Source organism: Neoarius graeffei, chromosome 15 (assembly GCF_027579695.1).
Source record: "Neoarius graeffei isolate fNeoGra1 chromosome 15, fNeoGra1.pri, whole genome shotgun sequence".
Taxonomy (NCBI): Eukaryota; Metazoa; Chordata; class Actinopteri; order Siluriformes; family Ariidae; genus Neoarius; species Neoarius graeffei.
In genome coordinates, this window is record NC_083583.1 from 11,035,551 (window position 1) to 11,056,098 (window position 20,548).

Below are 20,548 nucleotides of genomic sequence, written 5' to 3' on the forward strand. Positions count from 1 at the left end.
TCTAGTTGGCGTCGTGCCACAGAGGATGATGTTCAGAGGCCAGTGGGTTACACTCAGGGTCAGATTTGATTTGAGAATTTTCAGATTGCCTACTGGGCAAAAGTTTGAGCGTATGAAAGAAAACTAGACAAGAAATTGGAGAAATTATGACGCACATCTTGCCTTAACTATAAACCAAAGCAGCGCATGTTGGTTTTATTATAGCAGTGACTGCTGTTAATGACGTCTGCTCTCAAAATGATCTATAATTAATGTTAATATTAAAAACTGAATTTTTAATAAGATGATTAGCTTGAAATATTGTTGGTTTTGGTAGTTTAAGGCTGTGCAGTACCGGTATATCGTGTGTAAATTCTTCTCACAATATTGGCCTTCAAATTGCTGATATCTCGGTGTAAAAATCAAATGAACATCTGTTTGAGATGTTTTGCTCTGGAGGTTTTATTATTATTTATTCCCGAAATGGCCATTACAAATACAAGGTTGGATTCACAAATGTGCAAAAATATATATCTTGACTCTAAAGTATGAGAAAAACGTCTCAAATAAATAATATTGGCTGGCTTTTTTTTTTTTCGTGGTCTATCAGATATATTACATCCAGCTAGTCGAAGATGAGTAGCTGAATGGAATATATGATGTACTACAAAAACCCTATTATTATTATTATTATTATTATTATTATTATTCATACACATTCCTTTCGGGTGTTCAGTGCATCTTTCTCTTTCAAAATCCTCTCAAAACCTTCTGTATTTAATGAAGCAAACCTGGCGGCCATGTTTGTTTACAAATTGTCAGTCACTCGCTAGTGCGGAAGTTTTACATCTCCGATGTGACGTCATGTTGTCTTGACAACCGTGCAATACAGTAAACCATATTCACTGCTCATTCTCCATTGGGTAGAGTGACGTAATACACGTAGGATATGCAATATTGTTAGCATATCGTTCGCTATGAAACCCGCTCGAAGAGAATAGAACACGTTTATATTCCATCGAAAAAGTGTCCTGTGTATAATAATTCTCATTGTTGTATCATATGATCAAACAATTATTAGGGTATTAAGCCAGTTTATAGACACTTAAAGGTCCCATGGCATGGTGGTTTGTTGATGCTTTAAACGGGCTCGTGGAGGCTTCCGGATGTTATATCCGCAGCCTTTCTCAAAATGAACCCTCGGCATGTAAATATAGCCTCCTGGGAGAAAGCCCCATTTCAGCGCTTTTTCCAGTGCGTCGTTTTGCTAATGAGAAGCAGGAGGCGGGGAAGGGTAGAGGGTGGGGGCGGGCCATGGGGGGAGGGGCTTGACCAAGCTGCGCGCATACATACTCGCTGCTATCAGCGCCTGTAGCCACGCTGCTAAGACAAAACCCCGTTCTCCCTCGGACTCCTTTCGTAAACTCAACGTGACACAGAGAACAGAGAGTGAGAGTGTTCGGAGTGGTAGTTTACGAACGTATAATACCCTAGGCTTGAACACGCACTCCATAACCAAAGAGGATAGAAGCAGCAACTACAGCAACATATCGCTTATCCAACAGAAGACATGCATTGCGGAGCAATAGTCAAACATAAGCTCATAAGTTACAGTCAATTTCCAGACTGAACTCAGTTTAACAGAGCATGCTGCATGCTCTTTAGTTTTGTAGCGCAGATTACCTGGCTAACTGCAGGAAGTGTTTAGCTGCACAGCTAATGTAGCCATTGCTAGGCTAACGCACCGATTTTAAAACACGGCAAAATGACCAGTTATACACTTACTTGTTCGGTGTTTGTTGCTGATGCGGCAGGGATGCTTGGTACGGACCCAGGCTTCAGTGACAGTTGATGTGCAAAACCTGCCCTGTACTGTCCCAAGTTGTGGAAACATTCCTCAGGAAAATGCTTCCGACAAACATACACCGTCTTAGGTAGACTCGACGGCGTATTATTGAAGTAAATAAAATTAAGCCACTGCGTCTTCAGGGGCTCTCCCGTCGGCAGTAAAAACAGACTCTTTTCTGTGTTGTCACATCCATGTACAGCGCAATTTCCATGTTTCGCTCGCTTAGGTGATGCCATGTTGTTGTGTCCTCTATGGTCTCCTCACTACAACTGGGCGGGGCAATCCATACAGTGGGTGGGAATCCAGAGGGGGGGCGTGGGGATCATCTCCCTTGCTGACGTAGTAAAGGGAAGAGCTTATCAACGCGCCGTTTTGACGCGCCATTCTCAAATGTTGGGCATAGTTTGGTTTACACATTATGAAATTTCTAGCCACTGGGGTGACTTAAGAAGGTCAGAGGAACTCATTTTAACGTTAAAAAACCTCAGAAAGTGAAAATTTCATGCCATGGGACCTTTAAGATTTTTTTTTTTTAAAGAAATATAGTAAGTGCTTAAAATAAGTAAAATTGTCTCCAAATGGAGCAAAAAATTCCTTGCTTGAAATCCATAATGTCTATAAATAGGCGTAATATTTCTTATCTTTAAACGGAAACAAATAAATTCACTTTTTTTTTAAGAATAGTGATTTTTAACTTGCAGTCCTGTTGTTCGTACTCTAACACAATTCCCCTATATTTAATATTTTATCTGCAAAATATGTTAGATCATTTCTATTTTACTAATTTCATGCTTCAAATGGTCTTGTTCCATGGTGAAAATTTTTGCTCATTTCACACACTAAAAATAAACAATTATTTGTCGATTTGAATAAGCTCATTTTAAGCTTGACCTGAGTAAAATGTCTAGAAATGTTTCTCACACTTTTTTTTTTTTTGTTGTTGTTGTAACCATAGAGCAAGAATTAGTGGAAAAAAAATTCACACCCTGTATTTGATGGTTTTATGAATGATGTCCATTTTTGCACTGTGCTAAAGTACAGTTGCATGCCGATTTTGGTATAGACACACAGTGACCAGATTCAAGACACTACTGTGTAAGTTCAGGATGTCCTTCAGCAATACGTGTCCTAAGATTGCACAAAACTCCAGAGTTGCATGTAGAGATTTCAGCGTAGGTTTTTATAGTCTAATGATTAACAGTATTTACTGATGTACAGAATGTACAGTGCACAGGAACAATGTGTAGGAACAATGTAAAGCATTTATGTCATGGAGAGTGTTGCAGGTTAAACAGGTCATATGGGAGACAGTTGGTAGGACAACGCTGTTGATTAAGCCTGAGATACTGCATGCATGAGATGGAGGAAGAGAGAAAAACCATAATAATGTATTACTATATTGAAGTAACAAAGTACAATTCATTTTTGAAGTAAGAAATTATATTGACCTGGAGTGTAAAAAAAAAAATGCAATTACTTTGAAGTAATGAAGTACAATTACTTTGAGAACAAATTAAAATTACTTTTGGGGTAAAGAAGCATAATTACTTATATAAAAATAAGTAATTGTAATTTTCTTATATAAGAAAACATTGAATTGAACAAACTAGTACTATTATGCTGAATTAAGGATGTACAATTACTTACAAGTAACAAAGTAAAATTAAGTTAGAAGTCAGAAAGCACATTGACGGTGTTGTAAAAACATGCAGTCGCATTTAAATATTGAAATAAAATTGATTTGAGAAAGTATAATTACTTTGAAGTAACAAATAAAAATTGATTTGAAGTAATGAAATGCAGTTACTTTGAGATAATGAACCACCATTACTTGAGATTTAAAAATACTTTATGTAACACGGGACAATTATTTTAAAATAAACGAGAAATTTGTATGTAACAAAGTACAGTTAATTTGACATTAATAATCTACTGCAATTACTTTGAATTACTGTGTAGTAAAAACATGCAACTACTTTCAAGTTTAAAAAAAGAATAACGTGAAAGTAAAAAAGTAATAAAGGACAATTGCTGTACTTTGAAAACAAATTAAAATTACCTTGAAGTAAGGAAGTACAATTACTTTGTTATATAAGAAAGTGTCATTACTTTGAAGTAACAAACTAGTGCAATGACATTTGAATTAACAACGTACACTTACTTTAAAGGAACAGATTACAATTACTAACAGTTTATAATTACTTACAAGTAAGAAAGTAAAATTTAATTTTAAGTCAGAAAGCACATTGACAGTGTAGTAAAAACATGTAATCGCATTTCAATATCAAAATAAAATTGATTTTGAGAAAGTATAATTACTTTGACGTAACAAAGATTGATTTGAAGTAATAAAATGCAGTTATTTTGAGATAACGAACCACCATTACTTTACATAAAAAAAACCCACACTTTATGTAACAAAGGACAATTACTTTAAAATAAACAAGAACTTTGTAATAGTCAATTTGACAAACAACTATAATTACTTTGAATTACTGTGTAGTAAAAACATGCAACTATTTTCAAGTTAAAAAAATTGCTTTGAAGTAATGAAGTACAAATTACTGTACTTTAACAAATTAAAATTACCTTGAAGTAAGGAAGCATGATTACTTCATGATATAAGAATGTGCCATTATTTTGAAGTAACAAACAGTACAATGCTGAATTTGAGAAAGTATAATTTCTTTAAAATAAATGATTTGAAGTAATAAAATGCAATTGCTTTGAGCTCATGAACAACCGTTACTTTATATACTATATTTTATATAACAGGACAATTACTTTAAAATAAAGAACTTTTTTTATGGAACAAAGTACAGTTCATTTGTCAAACTACAATTACTTTCAATTACTGTGTGGTAAAAACATGCAATTACTTTCAAGTAAAAATAAATAAAAGAATTGCTTTGACGTAAAAGTGCAATTACTGTACTTTGAAAACAAATTAAAATGACCTTGAAATAAGGAAGTATAATTACTTTATTATATGAGAGAGTGCCATTACTTTGAATTAACAAACTAGTACAGTGATGTTGAATTAACAATGTACATTTACTTTAAAGTAACATAATACAGTTACTAACAATTTACAATTACTTGTGTAACAAAGTAAAATTTAATTTTAAGTCAGAAAGCACCTTGACAGTGTAGTAAAAACGTGATCAATATAAAATTGATTTGAGAAAGTATAATTACTTTGAAGCAACAAAGATTGATTTGAAGTAATAAAATGCAGTTACTTTGAGAACGAACCACCATTACATTTAAAGAGTACTTTTATGTACCGTAACAGGATGATTACTTGAAAATACATGAGAAGAACTTCTTGTGTAACAAAGTTCCATTACTTTGACATACACATATATATATATATATATATATATATATATATATATATATATATATATATATTATTTTTATATATATATATATATATATATATATATATATATATATATATATATATAAAAACACTCCAATTACTTTGAATTACTGTGTAGTGAAAACATGCAACTAATTTCAAGTAAAAAAAAAAAAGAATTTAAATCATGAAGTACAATTACTGTACTTTGAGAACAAATTAAAATTATCTTGAAGTAAGGAAGCGCGATTACTTTTGTTTTATTTAAAAAAAAATGCCATTACTTTTGAGGTAACAAACTAGTACAATTGCATTGAATTTAAGAAAATATAATTTCTTTGAAGTAGCAGAAAAATTTATTTGAAGTAATAAAATGCAATTGCTTTGAGGTCAGGAACAACCTGTTACTTAAAATACTTTATATAACAGGACAATTACTTTAAAATAAAGAACTTTATGTAGCAAAGTACAGTTGATTTGACAAACCACAATTACTTTGGATTACTGCGTAATAAAAACATGCAACTACTTTCAAGTAAAAAAAAAAAAAAATTGTCTTGAAGTAATGAAGTACAAATTACTGTAATTTGAGAACAAATTAAAATTTACCTTGAAGTAAGGAAGCATAAGTACTTTGTTTTATTAAAAAAGTGCCATTACTTTGAAGTAGCAAACTAGTACAAGTACATTTGAATTTGAGAAAATATAATTTCTTTGACGTAACAAATAAAATTAATTTGAAGTCATAAAATGCAGTTGCTTTGAGCTCATGAACAACTGTTACTTTACATAAACTTGATATAATGGACAATCACTTTTTAAAATATGTAAGAACTTTGTTACATAAAGTACAGTTAGTTTGAAGTAAAAAAAATGTAGTACAATTACTTTAAAGTAAGAAATGATGATTAGTTTTGACATTGTGTAGTAAAAATATAGCACGTTTGGTTACTTTTGAGCAAAATGAAATTTGAGATAATGTATGATCATTTTCAAGTAACAAGATGCAATTCATTCAAAGTTACAAAGCACAATTCCTCTGAAATAAAGTACACTTGCGTTTTTATAAATCAAAGTGCAAGTACTATAAAATAAAATAAGTGTTTTTTTTAGCTAAAAATATAACATTTCTTTGTAATAGTCATTGCATTGACATAACAAACCTGTAAATTTACTTTGAAGTAATGAAGTACAATTACTTTAAAGTAACAATTACTTTTAAAGCTTTGTGTTAAAGTATAATTACTCTGAAGTAAAAACTGTCACTTTTTTACATCGCAATGTACAATTACTTTTGATATATCAAAGTTGTAATTGTTTTGAGAAAGGAAAATTTTTAGTTTTTATGTTACAAAGTAGAATTACTTTGCAGCAGTAAAGTAGCAGTCGTGTTACTTTCATCCAGAAGCTAAATTTAGTAGTTTTATTGCTTTCTACTTGAACTTTCACTCAAGTTTTGAGGTTGTACTTTAACGTTTGATCTAATTTTATATTTAAATGCAGTTTTACTTGAGTAAACAGCTTGGCATGCTTGGACAGGAGTTACGTGAGGAATTTAGTGCAGTAGATACTAAAAATATGTTCTTTCTGTGCTTGTGTGCTTTAGGTCGGGAGAAAACCGGACCACCATGCACAAATGCTACACGTTTCTCATCTTTATGGTCCTGTTGCTGCCGTCTCTGGGTCTCAGCAGGTAAAGCTGTGGTTCGGTCATTGAACATTAAAAGCTAATCAGTGGGATCTGAGAATCCATTGTACTGTATATGCAAACAGTAATGTTGTACTGCTCGAGTAAATCAACTGATTATGGAAATTCAGTGTGTGGTTTTGTACAACTAAACAGACAGATTTATTAAAGTGAGTAATGCACCGAAATAGTTATCAGATATATAATTTCTATAATATACATAGTTTTCACTGACGTCACGGCATTCCGGGGAACGGCATTCCGGGGAACGCCCTCCAGCCGCCATCTTGTGGGGCAAACAAAACGGACCATCGCCATTACCGGCTACGTTATCTCGGACGAATTTATGAAGTTATATAGTCAGTTTTCTAAAATAAAGATCAATGTCGGCAAAATCAAGCAAACAGAAGTATATAGATACATTAGACAACATCTCACGACAACGGTATGCAGCCAAACTGGCCTTGATTGGGGGAATTGACCCCTACGAAGTGGACAAAGATGCATTTTCAAGTGACTATGCAGGGCTGCCAAAGCCTGAAACTGCCAAAGCCTGCGCCAAAGCCTGAAACTGACTTCATCAAACTTTAAAGGCTGTCTGATATATACAACTTTTATATATTCTACAGCGCGCCTTTTGGCGGATGCCGCCTTTTTCACGGCTGAATTGCGCAGATCCGATTTTTTTTTTTTTTCTTTTAGGGGGGCATTGGAGTGTCTGATTATAATTTCAAAGTAAATTCTGTATTAAAATTACTAAATAAGCAAATCCGTTACAGTCCATGAAACATAGGAAATATAAGGATGAGAAAAAACAGTTTAAATCGGAAAGCTGCGCACATTTGCACAGCTTCACGCAAATGTGCGCAGCTTTCCGATTCACTGTTGTTGTTTTTTTTTTCTCATCCTTATACTTCCTGTTTCATGGACTGTAACGGATTTGCATTTGATTGTTTATTTAAACAACTTACCACTTATAAAATGATCGGAGCAGACTTTGCTGCGTTTGGAAGGCTGATGATCCTTGCGGTTGATTCTTGCAAGCCATAGATTTCTCCTTTGTATGCTGAGTTTCTTTGTTTGCTCACCTTCGTGCTCCCGTACAGTGGGAATACGCTTGACGTCATCATCTGACCTATTACGACAGCCGTGAATACAACAGGTGTGCACCATTGCTAGCTTTAAATAGCCTGCTTGGGTTCTTTTGAAGACTTTGTACTCGCGCGTTACAATGTGTGCTCAGTCACCCGTACGGTAAGCTTGACCCACAAGATGGCCACCACTAGGGAATCCCCGACTCTGTGTCATGTGCAAACTATGTATAGTAAGAAGACACTGAAACGAGTCTTAACCTCGGCTGCGTTTGGTTTATGATTTGACTTTGATTGATGTAGCATGTGGATAGGGTAATGTAATATAATACAGCTGTTATATTCTCAATTTTTATCCCCCGCTGGCTGAAAGGCCCGAAGGGGGATTTTGCTGTGGCGATTTCTGCCCATCCATCCCAAGAAGGGTGCTCACCTTCTGAAATCAACTCCTCTCTCAATTTTTGGAGGAAATTCCCAAAACTTGGCAGGATTCTTTGTTATACCATATGTCGGTAATATACAGATTGTAATTTTGTTAAATTGGGTCACATTTTACCAGACTTGCAGCCCTTGATTAACAAAATTATACTTTGACAATTTCATGAGGTGTGTTTTCCTTCAGAAATCAATTCCTCTCACAGTTTGTGGAGGAATTTCAGCAAACTTGGCAAAAGGCTTTGTTATATGACAGTTATACGCATATTGAAATTTCATTTAATTTGGGCAAATTTTACTAGATTTAACAACCTTGTACTTTGACAATTTCATGAAGGTGTGCTCGCCTCCTGACATCGCCTCCTCTCACAATTTTTGGACGAATTTCTTGAAGCTTGGCACAAGGCCTTGTTATATGACGTTGTTATATACACATACTGCGATTTAATTTAATTTGTGAAAATTTCCCCAGAGTTTTGACCCTTGATTTAAATAACTTGTACTTTTGACAGTTTCATGAGGGTGTACGTTCTTCTGAAATCAACTCCTCTCACAATTTGTGGAGGAATTTCACCAAACTTGGCAGAAGGCTTATATGACAGTTATACCCATATTGAAATTTCATTTAATTTGGGCTAATTTTCCCAGAGTTATGCCCTTGATTATTAACAAACTTGTACTTTAATTTCATCAAGGTGTGCTTGCTTTATGAAATCAACATCCCTTACAATTTTTATCCCCCGCTGGCCGAAAGGCCCGAAGGGGGATTATGTCACGGCGATGTTCATCCATCCCGGGAAGGGTGCTCACATTCTGAAATCAACTCCTCTCACAATTTTTGGAGGAATTTCATGAAACTTGGCAGGATTCTTTGTTATATGTCAGTAATGCGCATATTGCAATTTCGTTCAATTCAGTCGCATTTTACCAAAGTTATGGCCGAGTTGCCAGTGGGGGATATTGTGCTCTCTGAGTACTCTTGTTTTTGTCATGCATCATATGGTTTCCATCAATGCAACATATTCCAGAAAATTAATTTTGGTTTTACTGTCTACAGTCTGGATGTTTTTTTCCGCTGGCTGTTCGACACACAGTTCCTGGCTTTTGCCACTGTCCGATTTGAGTAAGTAAACTCATTCATAGAGTTATCATTCACATAAAGCTCATTTCAATGTTTTTTTGCTTAAATTTCTTTAGATACTTTTCAATTAAGACTTATTTGTTCTATATATAATACAGGGCTTTCCCCAAAGTGTAGATACATGGCACTCCACCATGCTCTGCGACGTCAGCGCCGCACTGTCACTTGCACACCCCCCCCAAAAAAAATGAACAATGCAGAGTACTTTCCACACCTAAATATCTCCTATTCCCCTCTGAAACTGAGTAATAACTATAGAAATGGGAAGATATTGTAATATATAGGTCTTACACAATCCTGGTACTCAACCCAGAAGTTGGGGGGGAGGGTTTTTTTCGCTGACTGTCATTCACAACCATACATAAAACCACATTCTCAATGCTATTCGCTAGATGGCGCTGTTGGGTGATTTGACTTCGATTCTGTTCCTGGCATCCTGGAAATTGGAAAATGAAGAGGCGTGCTACAAAGTGTTCATGTCGTATCTAATTTTGCTCTTTAAATTTTACCCCTTGCATATCTGACTAGGTAAAAAACCGCAAATTTCATCATGTCAAATTGTGCCTAAATCAGCCCTAGATGCCACCAGAATGCACCATTTTGAAGTCTTTTAATTTAAAAAATTTTCCAGGGGAGCATTTTTTTTTTTTTTTTTAGGTATTCAGAAAAATAAAATATTAAAATGAAATTTAAGAAATCTCTGTTCAGATGTGCATAAAAACACACTGATTGATTATTTCCCTGTCCTGGATTGCAGGTGCGTCTTCCTCCCTGATAATGGAGCGTTTTTCGTGAACTATGTCATCGCGTCTGCATTCATCGGGAACGCAATGGATCTGCTTCGCATTCCTGGTCTTCTTATGTACATGATCCGCTTGTGCTTGGCTCGATCTGCTGCTGAGAGACGCAACGTAAAGCGGGTATAACGCACACGTTTACACACACGCACCGCTAAAACTTTATTGCAGAATGACTACATCTCTCTGTCTCTGTCTGTCGGTCTCTCTCACTCTGTCTCTCTTGCTTGCTGTCTCTCAAGGTGTGTGTGTGTGTGTGTACATTTTCCAATTCAATAGCCATGGGGTTACAAACTTTTGCACACAATCGTTTATTCACATTTAAATAAGTCCAAACACAAAAAGTGAAGCAGTAGATTTGAGTAGCTGAAGAGACAGAGAATAAGACTGAAGTGTGTGTGTGTGTGTGTGTGTGTGTCCTTGCAGCACCAGGCCTATGAGTTTCAGTTTGGTGCAGCCTACGCCTGGATGATGTGCGTCTTTACCGTCGTTATGACGTACAGCATCACCTGCCCAATCATCGTGCCCTTCGGTGAGTCTGCCCCACCCCCAAACACTGCAGTCCATTCACAAAAAACAGTGTGGACGAGAGGAGAGAGTGAAAGCCGTCTCTTCAGATGGAAAGAATGGGAGAGACCGAGAGAGAGAGAGATGGGGGAGGTACGGGACGAGAGCCAAGATAGAAAGGGGAGGAGGATGAAAGAAAACAATTGCATGATGGAAGGAGAACAACAGAGAGCAACTTGGCTGATGAAGTGGTACAGTGGTGAAGCTACGGGGAGGCCTGGGGGGGCTCTAAATGGGTGGGTCCAGAGTATTTTTGTATAAAGAACTGGTACCTGTGAGAACCTGGCAAATGAATGGTCTTGAGTGATGGCTCTTTAACTCATTGGCCTTGTTCTGCGCGACTGCTGATATTAGAGTTTTTTTCTTTTCAAACCCAGGCCCACCCTGTTTTACCCTGCCCCACTCACTGTTCAATTCCTGACCTTGCCTCTGGAATGGTGGGAAAGTTTTCATACATTCTGCAGTCAACACATGTTGAATGTTTGGAGAATGCCTCCTACTGGCGAGCTGCTTTGTATAAATGGCAGTGTCATATTCTCTCTCTCTCTCTCTCTCTCTCCCCCCCCCCCCCCCCCCCCCACTGATGTGGAGAGAGAGAAGAAAAGGTGTTGAATGAATAGACATCGTAGCCTGTTTGAAGAGCTCCCCCTGCTGGTGAGCTGCTGTATGTGTGAAATATCAGGACCTGGACTCCTTCTGGAGATGAGCGTGTGTTTAAACGCAGCCCGTCTGTGGTGAATATTCATTCATAGAAACCAGGAGATGGTGACAGACAGAAATAGCTCATTTTCCCCTCCCTGTTGACAGTGTGACTCTTCCTCTCCACATACTCGCGCACCACACACCCCCCTCTCCTGTTTGCAGTATGACTCATCGGGTTGTTGAGGATTTAGCTCTGCATTGAAACAGGACACAGGATGTCATGCTGTCACACTTCACCGACACTGTGACTCTGCTACAGTACTGTAGTGTAAAATTTTGTGCACCTCTAATATAAAAGGCATGGGGGTTTTATTTCGGTTTGGATTAAGTAGATTGTGTAGATGTCACTTTATTACTGCAAACAATAAGAGTCCGAGTGCATGTTAAGATCTTAAAGGAACAGTCCACCGTACTTCCATAATGAAATATGCTCTTATCTGAATTGAGACAAGCTGCTCCGTACCTCTCCGAGCTTTGCGCGACCTCCCAGTCAGTCAGACGCAGTCAGACGCGCTGTCACTCCTGTTAGCAATGTAGCTAGGCTCAGTATGGCCAATGGTATTTTTTGGGGCTGTAGTTAGATGCGACCAAACTGTTCCGCGTTCTTCCTGTTTACTATAATGTATATCTGAGCTCCGTATCAATGCGCTGTCAAAGCGCGCAGAAGGTGTTAGTACGCCTGTCATTATAGTGCGGACTTTCCATAGCATAGAAAATCGCTACGTTTCAATTTGTGTAACTGAATTTGTTTCATGTCACTGGTCATATAAACCTATGTAAACAGGAAAAACGCAGAAGAGTTTGGTCGCATCTAACTACAGCCCCAAAAAATACCATTGGCCATGCTGAGCCTAGCTACATTGCTAACAGGAGTGACAGCGCGTCTGACTGACTGGGAGGTCGCGCAAAGCTCGGAGAGGTACGGAGCAGCTCGTCTCAATTCAGATAAGAGCATATTTCATTATGGAAGTATGGTGGACTGTTCCTTTAATAATGCAAATGAAATCAGAATTTTATTATCTCCTGTTCTGAATTTCTTTAAAAACTTGTACAACACGGTTTGTGTAGTTCCTTAGCTCCTCACCATCAACACCCTCACTAAGAATAAAATAATTGACGACGTCGGGCCACAGCTTCATGTCGTCTATCCGTTCCGTGAGGGCAGACAAATGGGGCACTTTGATCGTATTATCCCCAGGGTACGTCAGAAAATCAGACCCTTGTAACCATCTTTTAGTCATCTTTGAGCTTGACTACATAGCAGTTAGCGTTACCTACAAACGTCAACACAATGGAGTGGAGTGGAAGAAAGATCCCGGCTTCCGCTACGACGCAGCAATGAATCATGGGAAAGGTCAGAGTTTGGGGAAAGTTCTGGATGCAATCCTCTGTGTTTTAATTCCTGTGTTGTTGCTATAGAAACGATACCATTCAAGCTGGAACGTGTTCATATTATCCTGTGTTAATGTCCAGACACGTCTGCTGGTGGGTCGTAATCCATTGTGTGTGATTGCAGGTCTGATGTACATGTTGCTGAAGCATTTAGTGGATCGCTATAACATGTACTACGCCTACCTGCCGTCCAAACTGGACAAGAAGATCCACTCGGGAGCCGTCAATCAGGTGGTGGCAGCGCCCATCCTCTGTCTCTTCTGGCTGCTGTTCTTCTCCACTGTACGCACAGGTGAGGAGGAGCGGTGTGTGTGGTGAGCAGTGTTGTGTATGTTTATACAGTAGGTCAGTACCCAAAATTTTTCTCTGGGCAGGTTTCGTGACGCCAACGTCCATGTCGACGTTTGTGGTGCTCATCATCACCATCGTGGTTTGTCTGTTACACGTCTGTTTTGGCCATTTCAAGTATCTCAGTGCTCACAACTACAAGGTACGAGTTACGCCAATAAAGGTACGCCCTCGCTGGCCTTAGAGTAGAGCAGCGAGAGCTGATGGACTGCACATACTCATCCCTAGTGTCTTTCTTCCCCCTCTTTTCTTGCTCTCAGATTGACACCAAGGACACCGATGTGGACACCATGGAGAACGGACGTCCTGTACGCTCCTCGCCCTCCAGCAAATCTCCGGCAAGTCCCCTTCCGTCCCTCATTTCTTGAACTCTGATCTGTTTTTCCTCAAAATGACACGAGTTTTAATTTTTAGTAAAAGTTTCTCATATAATTAACTCAAAACTATACTGGGATTTTAAAGTGCTGATGACACATTTTTGACATCTTTGGCGATGTTTTATAACATAAAAAGTAATTCCCGATGATCCATATATTAATTCACGAAGGCGCCTATTTTACAAGTTATGATAAACGCGGCTATTTGGGCAAATTTGACGGGGCTGCAGCACCCAGGAGACGAAGGAGGAGGAGGAGCTATGTGACGTCAGCGAAAGAACCTTCCTCCTAACTTACCAGTTTGTTGTTGATGCGACAGGTGTTCAGTTTATCATTATTAGTATTTTTATTATACATTATTATACATTATTTTATATATATATATATATATATATATATATATATATATATATATATATATATATATATATATAATATTAGTTATTATGCCTTCGCGTTGTGTTGCCGGCTTTTGCTCCAAAACCTACAAGGATGGGGTAAGTTTATTCAAGTTTCCCAGAGATCCCGAGCTGCATGCGAAGTGGGTGAGGCAAGTCAGGCGCACTCGTGACAAGTGGGAGCCCTCACCAACATCCGTCCTGTGCTCTGAACACTTCGATTTGGATTGTTTTGACACCCTTCCCAGCTTAAAAGAATCTCTTGGGTGTTCAGTTCAGCACAAACGTGTGCTGCTACCATCAGCAGTGCCTACACGGTGTTGCCAGATTGGGAGGTTTCCCGCCCAGTTGGGCGATTTCAAGTGCATTTTGTGGGTTTTGAACATATTTGGGGCTGGAAAACGTCAGCAGTATCTGTTCCAATCTGGCAACACTGCCAGTATTCCGGAGGGGGTCTACTAGTAGCTATGCCGGATCCAAAGACAGTCCTCCTGTCAGAATATGTGTTGTGAAACGACATAAGAAAGGTACGTAGAGCTATAGATTCTACATGATAATCATAAATGTAATCATAAAGTCGGCGTGATATCAGTCATGTATTTGCTTGTGAAAGCTTGCGGCTTTCATGTAACTGCCGCCTAGCAACGAGAGGCAAAGGGTAAAGAGGGTAGGCTATCATAGATTCTATTCGGAAGAGACCAACACAATTCTAGACTTCCAGAAGAGGAAGAGCTAGCACGAGAGTTCACCGGCGTTTTCATGCGCCATTTCCATTGAGTAGAACCAGAGTAGAACAGCCAGTGAACCGCAGCGTGTTCTTCCGCTGACGTCACAACATGGCCGCGAGCCACGGACCAAGTTTTCTTGCGCTGTACAATTAAAAGTTGGATATTCGCGTAACAACAGCTTCTTTTCACGTAATTATAACAGAAATCTAACATGTTTGCCATGTTGTATAGTTTATTTAAGAAATTGCATAGAGTCATGTTCGTGTCATCAGCACTTTAAATGTATTATCATTATATTGCCGTAATGACCTGGTTAAATGAAGCACGTATTAAAAGAGCTGACTCACACTTCCCAGAATCCAATTTGCTTATTTTGAAAACGCATGACCGCTACCTGCTAGCTCTCTGTGCAGTAAAACCTCTGCTAATGATTTCCGTGAAATCCATCTCGAACTTTTTCATCATCCAGATGTCCTACGTGGAACCTTTTGAACAAAACTTGCCTTAGTCGAGGCCGATGCAGGTCCATAACCATACGGAACGGAACAGAACAGGGGTGGGTTTCCCAAAAGCATCACAGCACAAAGATAATCATTAAATGGTAGAGTGAGCAGCATAATCAATACTCTCTCTTCTAGTTAAGATGCTCTTGGTGTTAAGAGGCTTTTGGGAAACCCACCCCAGATCGGTTGACAGAATTCTAAATCTAGATACTTTTGAGAATTCAATTTGAAGTTATATTTTAAGATCTATGGCTTCGGATGTCTGCAAATCGTTGCGTACTGGAATATCGCTAGCATCAAAAATGGCAACTCGCTTCTTGGCGGACAGGATTCTGGGAATGTAAATTATCCTTGTGACTTTCCAAATACTCCAAGATTTTGACTGGATCCTAATTCAGTCATGTTTCTCTGCATTTTAATGATTTAACTTAAATACACTGGAACTCCGCTATAACAAACTCCTACTACAAACTTTTACATAACGAACTAAGTTTGATTCCCCCGCCTTTAGTGACCGAGTCGGAGTCTTAAAAAAAAAAAAATTGCTGTTTTACATCCATATGTATTGATACTTGGAGCATGCAGCACGTGCACCTGTTCCAGATTAGAGCACAATCACTGCGTGTCTTTATAAACCCTCTATAAACACAGACTTGGCAACGTATATGCGCTGTACCGAGTGTTTCACATTACAAAGCCTTTGTATCTGTGTATTGCCTTTCTGGTTTTGACTTCGTTTTGGGTATTTGGACTCCGTCTTTCATCTTTGCTTCCGCCATTCTGTTTGTACTTCGCGTGACCATTGCCTGTTTCACGACCCTGCTTTTGTCTTACGCTTTTGACCTGTTTGAGCATCTTTCAGCATTGACTTTATAAAGTTAAGTCCAGTATTAGACTGGTGCACAGTTCAGGAAGTAAATACAGTATTTATTTTGTTGTTCTTGAAAGACTGATACATAAACCTTTTTAAAACTCTGTTGATCATGATGAAATTACTGAAACACTATAATACAGTACAAGCTCAGTTATCTGAACCCTTTTTATCTGAACATCCTCTTAGTGAGCCAAACTATTTCCCCAGAGAGTTTTGGATAATTGAGCTTATACTGTACAGTAAACCCTCCATTTATTTTACTCAAAAAGTAGCTCAAAATGGCTGAGATTGCATCTCCTGAGCTTCCCTGAAATTTGGTTTCTGGGGGCCTGGGCGTCCCCCAGACCCCTGGCCTAATAGGAAGCCTTGCTTCACTTGGCTTCACGTCGCTGCACTCGGAGATGCTACTCTTTTTCATTTGTTGATGTTGGCATCTCTGAAATTGTCAGGTTGCCCAGTTGTCTAAAAGTGCTGCTGATAATTGAATTATTGTTGGCTGTATTTAACCCTCTGGGGTGTGATGGTATTTTCTGGCACTCTGATTTTGTCAATTTCAACAAATTTAAGCAGCATTTTCAGTCGGATGACTTTTTTTTTTGTATTCAGCACAAGTTCAGCTACAATTATGTATGTCATGATTGTACTTTTATTTAAAAAAAAAAAGGCTACACATTGTAAAAAGCAGTTTTAGAACTGTGTTGGAATGTGTGAAGAAACATTACCTTACCCACTGTGATGAACGGTTTTGATCACTTGAAGTGATTCTGTTCAGCCTTAGAAATGTGTCAAGCACAAAAACTTAAATCTGCTCCATTGATTTGGACAATTAACTGGCCATCAAAAAAAAGTTACTTCCTATTGTTTTGGGATAAAGGGTTGGTAGTGGGGGAGGGGTATTCAATGAGAAGAGTAACAAATTCCATTCCATTCAATGAGAAGAGTGAAAACCCCTCCGATTGCCAACTCTTAATCCCATCAGGTCAAATGATCAAAATGGTTCACCACCATGGGTAAGGTCATGTGTGGGTTGAATCGCTGTCCTGAATCATCCAAAGTGCATAAAATCCACGTGCCATCTCGCAACAAGTTTTACCTCCAAACAGGTAGCCTAAACTATGGCTGAAAGATTTTATCCTGTTTACGGTGAGCATTTCCACCACGAAAGAGAAACCAATCAAAACCGAAAGAGTGAAGGTGATTTATCATGCCGTTACCATGTGAATAGTCTTTTATGAATGCGTAAGTGCACACTCAGCACGCAGACTCCGGTGTGACTGAGTAAGGTGACAAGTTTTGTTTCATCTAATTTAGGTCATTTGAAAAATATAATATTTGGCAGTGGGTACATAGTGTAAAGTTTGTCAATATGTTTATCATGCTTGTATGATAAAAACTCTTGAAGATATTTATCTAAATATATGACCTACTCATTCTAAATCGAAGCTCTCAACCCCAGAGGGTTAATAACCTTCATGATTGGCTAGCTAATAAATGAGTTAAAGTAGCACCTCTTGCTTGTGACGCAGTCCCATGTCCCAAATGTGTTTGTTTTTTTTAATTCATAGTTGTTAGGGGTAAAGTTTGAATCCAGTAACCTTGTTTTCTTCACTTCCTGTCCCACAGCAGCAGATGTATATCGCGCAGGTTCTACAGGACCCAATCTGCGACGAGACGGGCGGAAACAGCGGAGAGGACGACGGCCAGGGATCCTCGCAGGACGAGGAGATGATCCACGGAGGCAACAGCCTGAACGAGGCCGACTTCCAATCCGGGGAAGACAGCCTCATCGCCAACGAGGTCCGCCACTAACGCCAGCACTGATGGAGAGAGAGAGGGAGGGTGGGAGAGATGGATGGATAAGATCGATAGATAAAGAGCCAAAATGGATGGCATGTGATTGGAATTGGAAGATGGACCAGAGATCCATGCTTAAGCTTTCCACATGTTTGTCCAAGCTGTGTCATCTCCATCATGAGCAGAGCGGAGTGTGTAGGTTCTTGAGGAGTACGTCGCTTCGATGTTCGTAACTCCTCCTGCCAGAAACGCTGCAATCAAATCAATCGAGCACCATCTTCAAGCACAAACTGCACATGCTGAGCGTACACTCACACTACATACGTTATTCCTCATGTCTGGGTTTTTTGGACTACATGCAAGTAGACAGTTTACACACTTGGAATTTGTGTTGCAACAAACTGGTGATGGAAAAAAAAAAAATCAGTAAATTGTGTGTGATCATCTCCATCAAGGAAAGAAGTGTATTTATGGTGTGTGGGTGTGGATAATTTTTTTTTTTTTTGAATTTATTGAATTGAATTGAAACTCTCCCTGAAGAGAAAGTCAAACGGAAATCCAGTAACTAGCCTCAGATCTACTCCAGTAACTCATAAATGAAATGGTACGTGAAGGATTTCCAGATACGACTCTAACACATGGAAACGGACAAACAAATCCACCTCTGATGAAGAAAAACGAAAGTCCACTCATCTCCAGAAGAGAGGCCAGGTCTGTGGGATTTCTCCTGCAGTAACTCCTTTCTTTCTGGGACTTGATCATGACCCTCGACACTAAAATTCTCAACCCATCACATCTAGTTTATAGAATTAGTTGCTCCGGAAGCTAATTAGTTGCTTGCTCGGTCAGTCTTTTCTTTACGCAAGAGAACGGATTTAATATCATCCCAAAGGACATGTGCAATAGAGAAGAGCTTGGGGATAAGACCACATTGGAGACAAGATCACAGTGGCAGCCTCGTCATTCGAAAACCTTCATCACTATTGATTAACGGGGGGTGTTTGTTTTTTTTTTTTTTTTCCCCTCTTTTCTCTCCCCTCTGGTGGACGATGCCATCAAAGCATGTAACGGTCTTCAGGTGCTGTAGTGTTTTGCACTTGGAAGGCTCTTTTCTGGTTTCTCATGGAACAATCCAATGATCTTGAATCTTTAATTAAGGAATAATACACTCTAGGGTGTGCAGTTCTAGGAAATGAGTCAACAACAGGGTGGTTCCTGTTAGCAACTCGTACCAAGCTGATGATTTTCCTTTAACTGCACATCCCTGAGTGTATTCCATTTATACCATAGCAATTTGCTTGTTGGAATAGAGCTACGGTAGCTAGTGTGTTGGAATTGCGAGAAAATCCTCTTATGCTAGCTGAGATGCTAGGTGTTTGTCAGTCCCAGTTATTCTGTAAGCAAGTTCTGTTCACTGTTATACGCAACGTCTATTTTACAGTCATTCCATAGTGCATAGCGCCTCATCAGCCGTCAGCCACGTACGACTCGATTTTGTCGAATAACTGTTTTATTCTATCCACATTTACTGGACTTTGAGAAACTGAGCATATATTTTTTTTTTTGCAAATTCGATAAATAAAAACTTTATCCAAAACATCCGACAAAATCATTCCTGCTTAGAATGTCAACAAACTGGCGAAATGACAGCAATTTGTGAAAAATGCGAGAATTCTTGAAATAAAAAAAAAAAATGCGTTCTTACCATCAAATACTTTCCATTTTATATTTTTGGGGGTCTTGTTTTCAAGTACGGTTTTTTATTTCGTCCTCAGTTGCTTCCGCAACAAGCTCCGCCATTTTGTTTTTCTCTCCTCACGGTATATAAACTGATATCCTAGTAGTAGACTAGCCAATCAGAGCACATGATTCCTCATATCCAGTGAATGTGGATAGAATAAAATGTAATATTTACACAGACCAGCCATTATATTAAACCCACTTAGAGGTGAAGTAAATGGTATTTCTCGAACACTCGGAGCTGTTTCAGTGGCACAATGGTTCAGCGACTTGGACGATATTAGGCAGGTGGATTTAATGTTATTGATCGGTGTGTTTTGAATGTTAACTCTAATTCTGATCTGGTGTTAGCGGTCTGTATAATTAATTAACTTTTCTAATGTTTCAGAAAGATTTATATTTTAATAAATCATTCTTTCTCCTCAATATACCAAGTCTTTGAAACAGCGCTGTTTGGTTAATAGATGGATATCAGTTGTTCATGGCGATGTCCTGGATGATGATGATGATGATGATTTTCCTGGCAGATAAAGTTTTATAAGGGTCTATCTGCATGTTTGGAGATGTACCTTTTTATTAATATCACATGAGAAATTTAAAACCAGAAAAGCAAGAACTCCCTTTTTGAATTCATATTTCACTAAAATCCCAGATAGAACTTTATAAAGCTGAGCTTATGAAACGATCACGGGTTTGTTTTGTGGCCCCCCCCTTCAAATCTCCTCCAAGATTGGCATGTTTGTGATTTTTGGAGATGCATCTGGAAGATGGAGCCAAATAAT

At 38.4% G+C, this 20,548-nt stretch overlaps 1 protein-coding gene across 8 annotated transcripts in view; it reads left to right on the forward strand.

Annotated features, from left to right (window-relative positions):
• Positions 1 to 20,192, forward strand: part of LOC132899158 (CSC1-like protein 2) — a 204,383-nt gene extending 184,191 nt beyond the window's left edge. For 7 of the 8 annotated variants that reach the window (XM_060940843.1, XM_060940842.1, XM_060940844.1 and 4 more), the window contains 8 exons: positions 6,799 to 6,885; positions 9,463 to 9,528; positions 10,304 to 10,466; positions 10,770 to 10,875; positions 13,129 to 13,296; positions 13,379 to 13,494; positions 13,613 to 13,690; positions 17,856 to 20,192. In XM_060940843.1, the coding sequence (XP_060796826.1) occupies positions 6,799 to 6,885; positions 9,463 to 9,528; positions 10,304 to 10,466; positions 10,770 to 10,875; positions 13,129 to 13,296; positions 13,379 to 13,494; positions 13,613 to 13,690; positions 17,856 to 18,041 (970 nt within the window). In that variant the 3' untranslated portion in view covers positions 18,042 to 20,192. The remainder of the gene's footprint in view (positions 1 to 6,798; positions 6,886 to 9,462; positions 9,529 to 10,303; positions 10,467 to 10,769; positions 10,876 to 13,128; positions 13,297 to 13,378; positions 13,495 to 13,612; positions 13,691 to 17,855) is intronic. The other variant, XM_060940845.1, reaches the window with a different exon arrangement.
• The last annotated feature ends 356 nt before the right edge of the window (positions 20,193 to 20,548 follow it).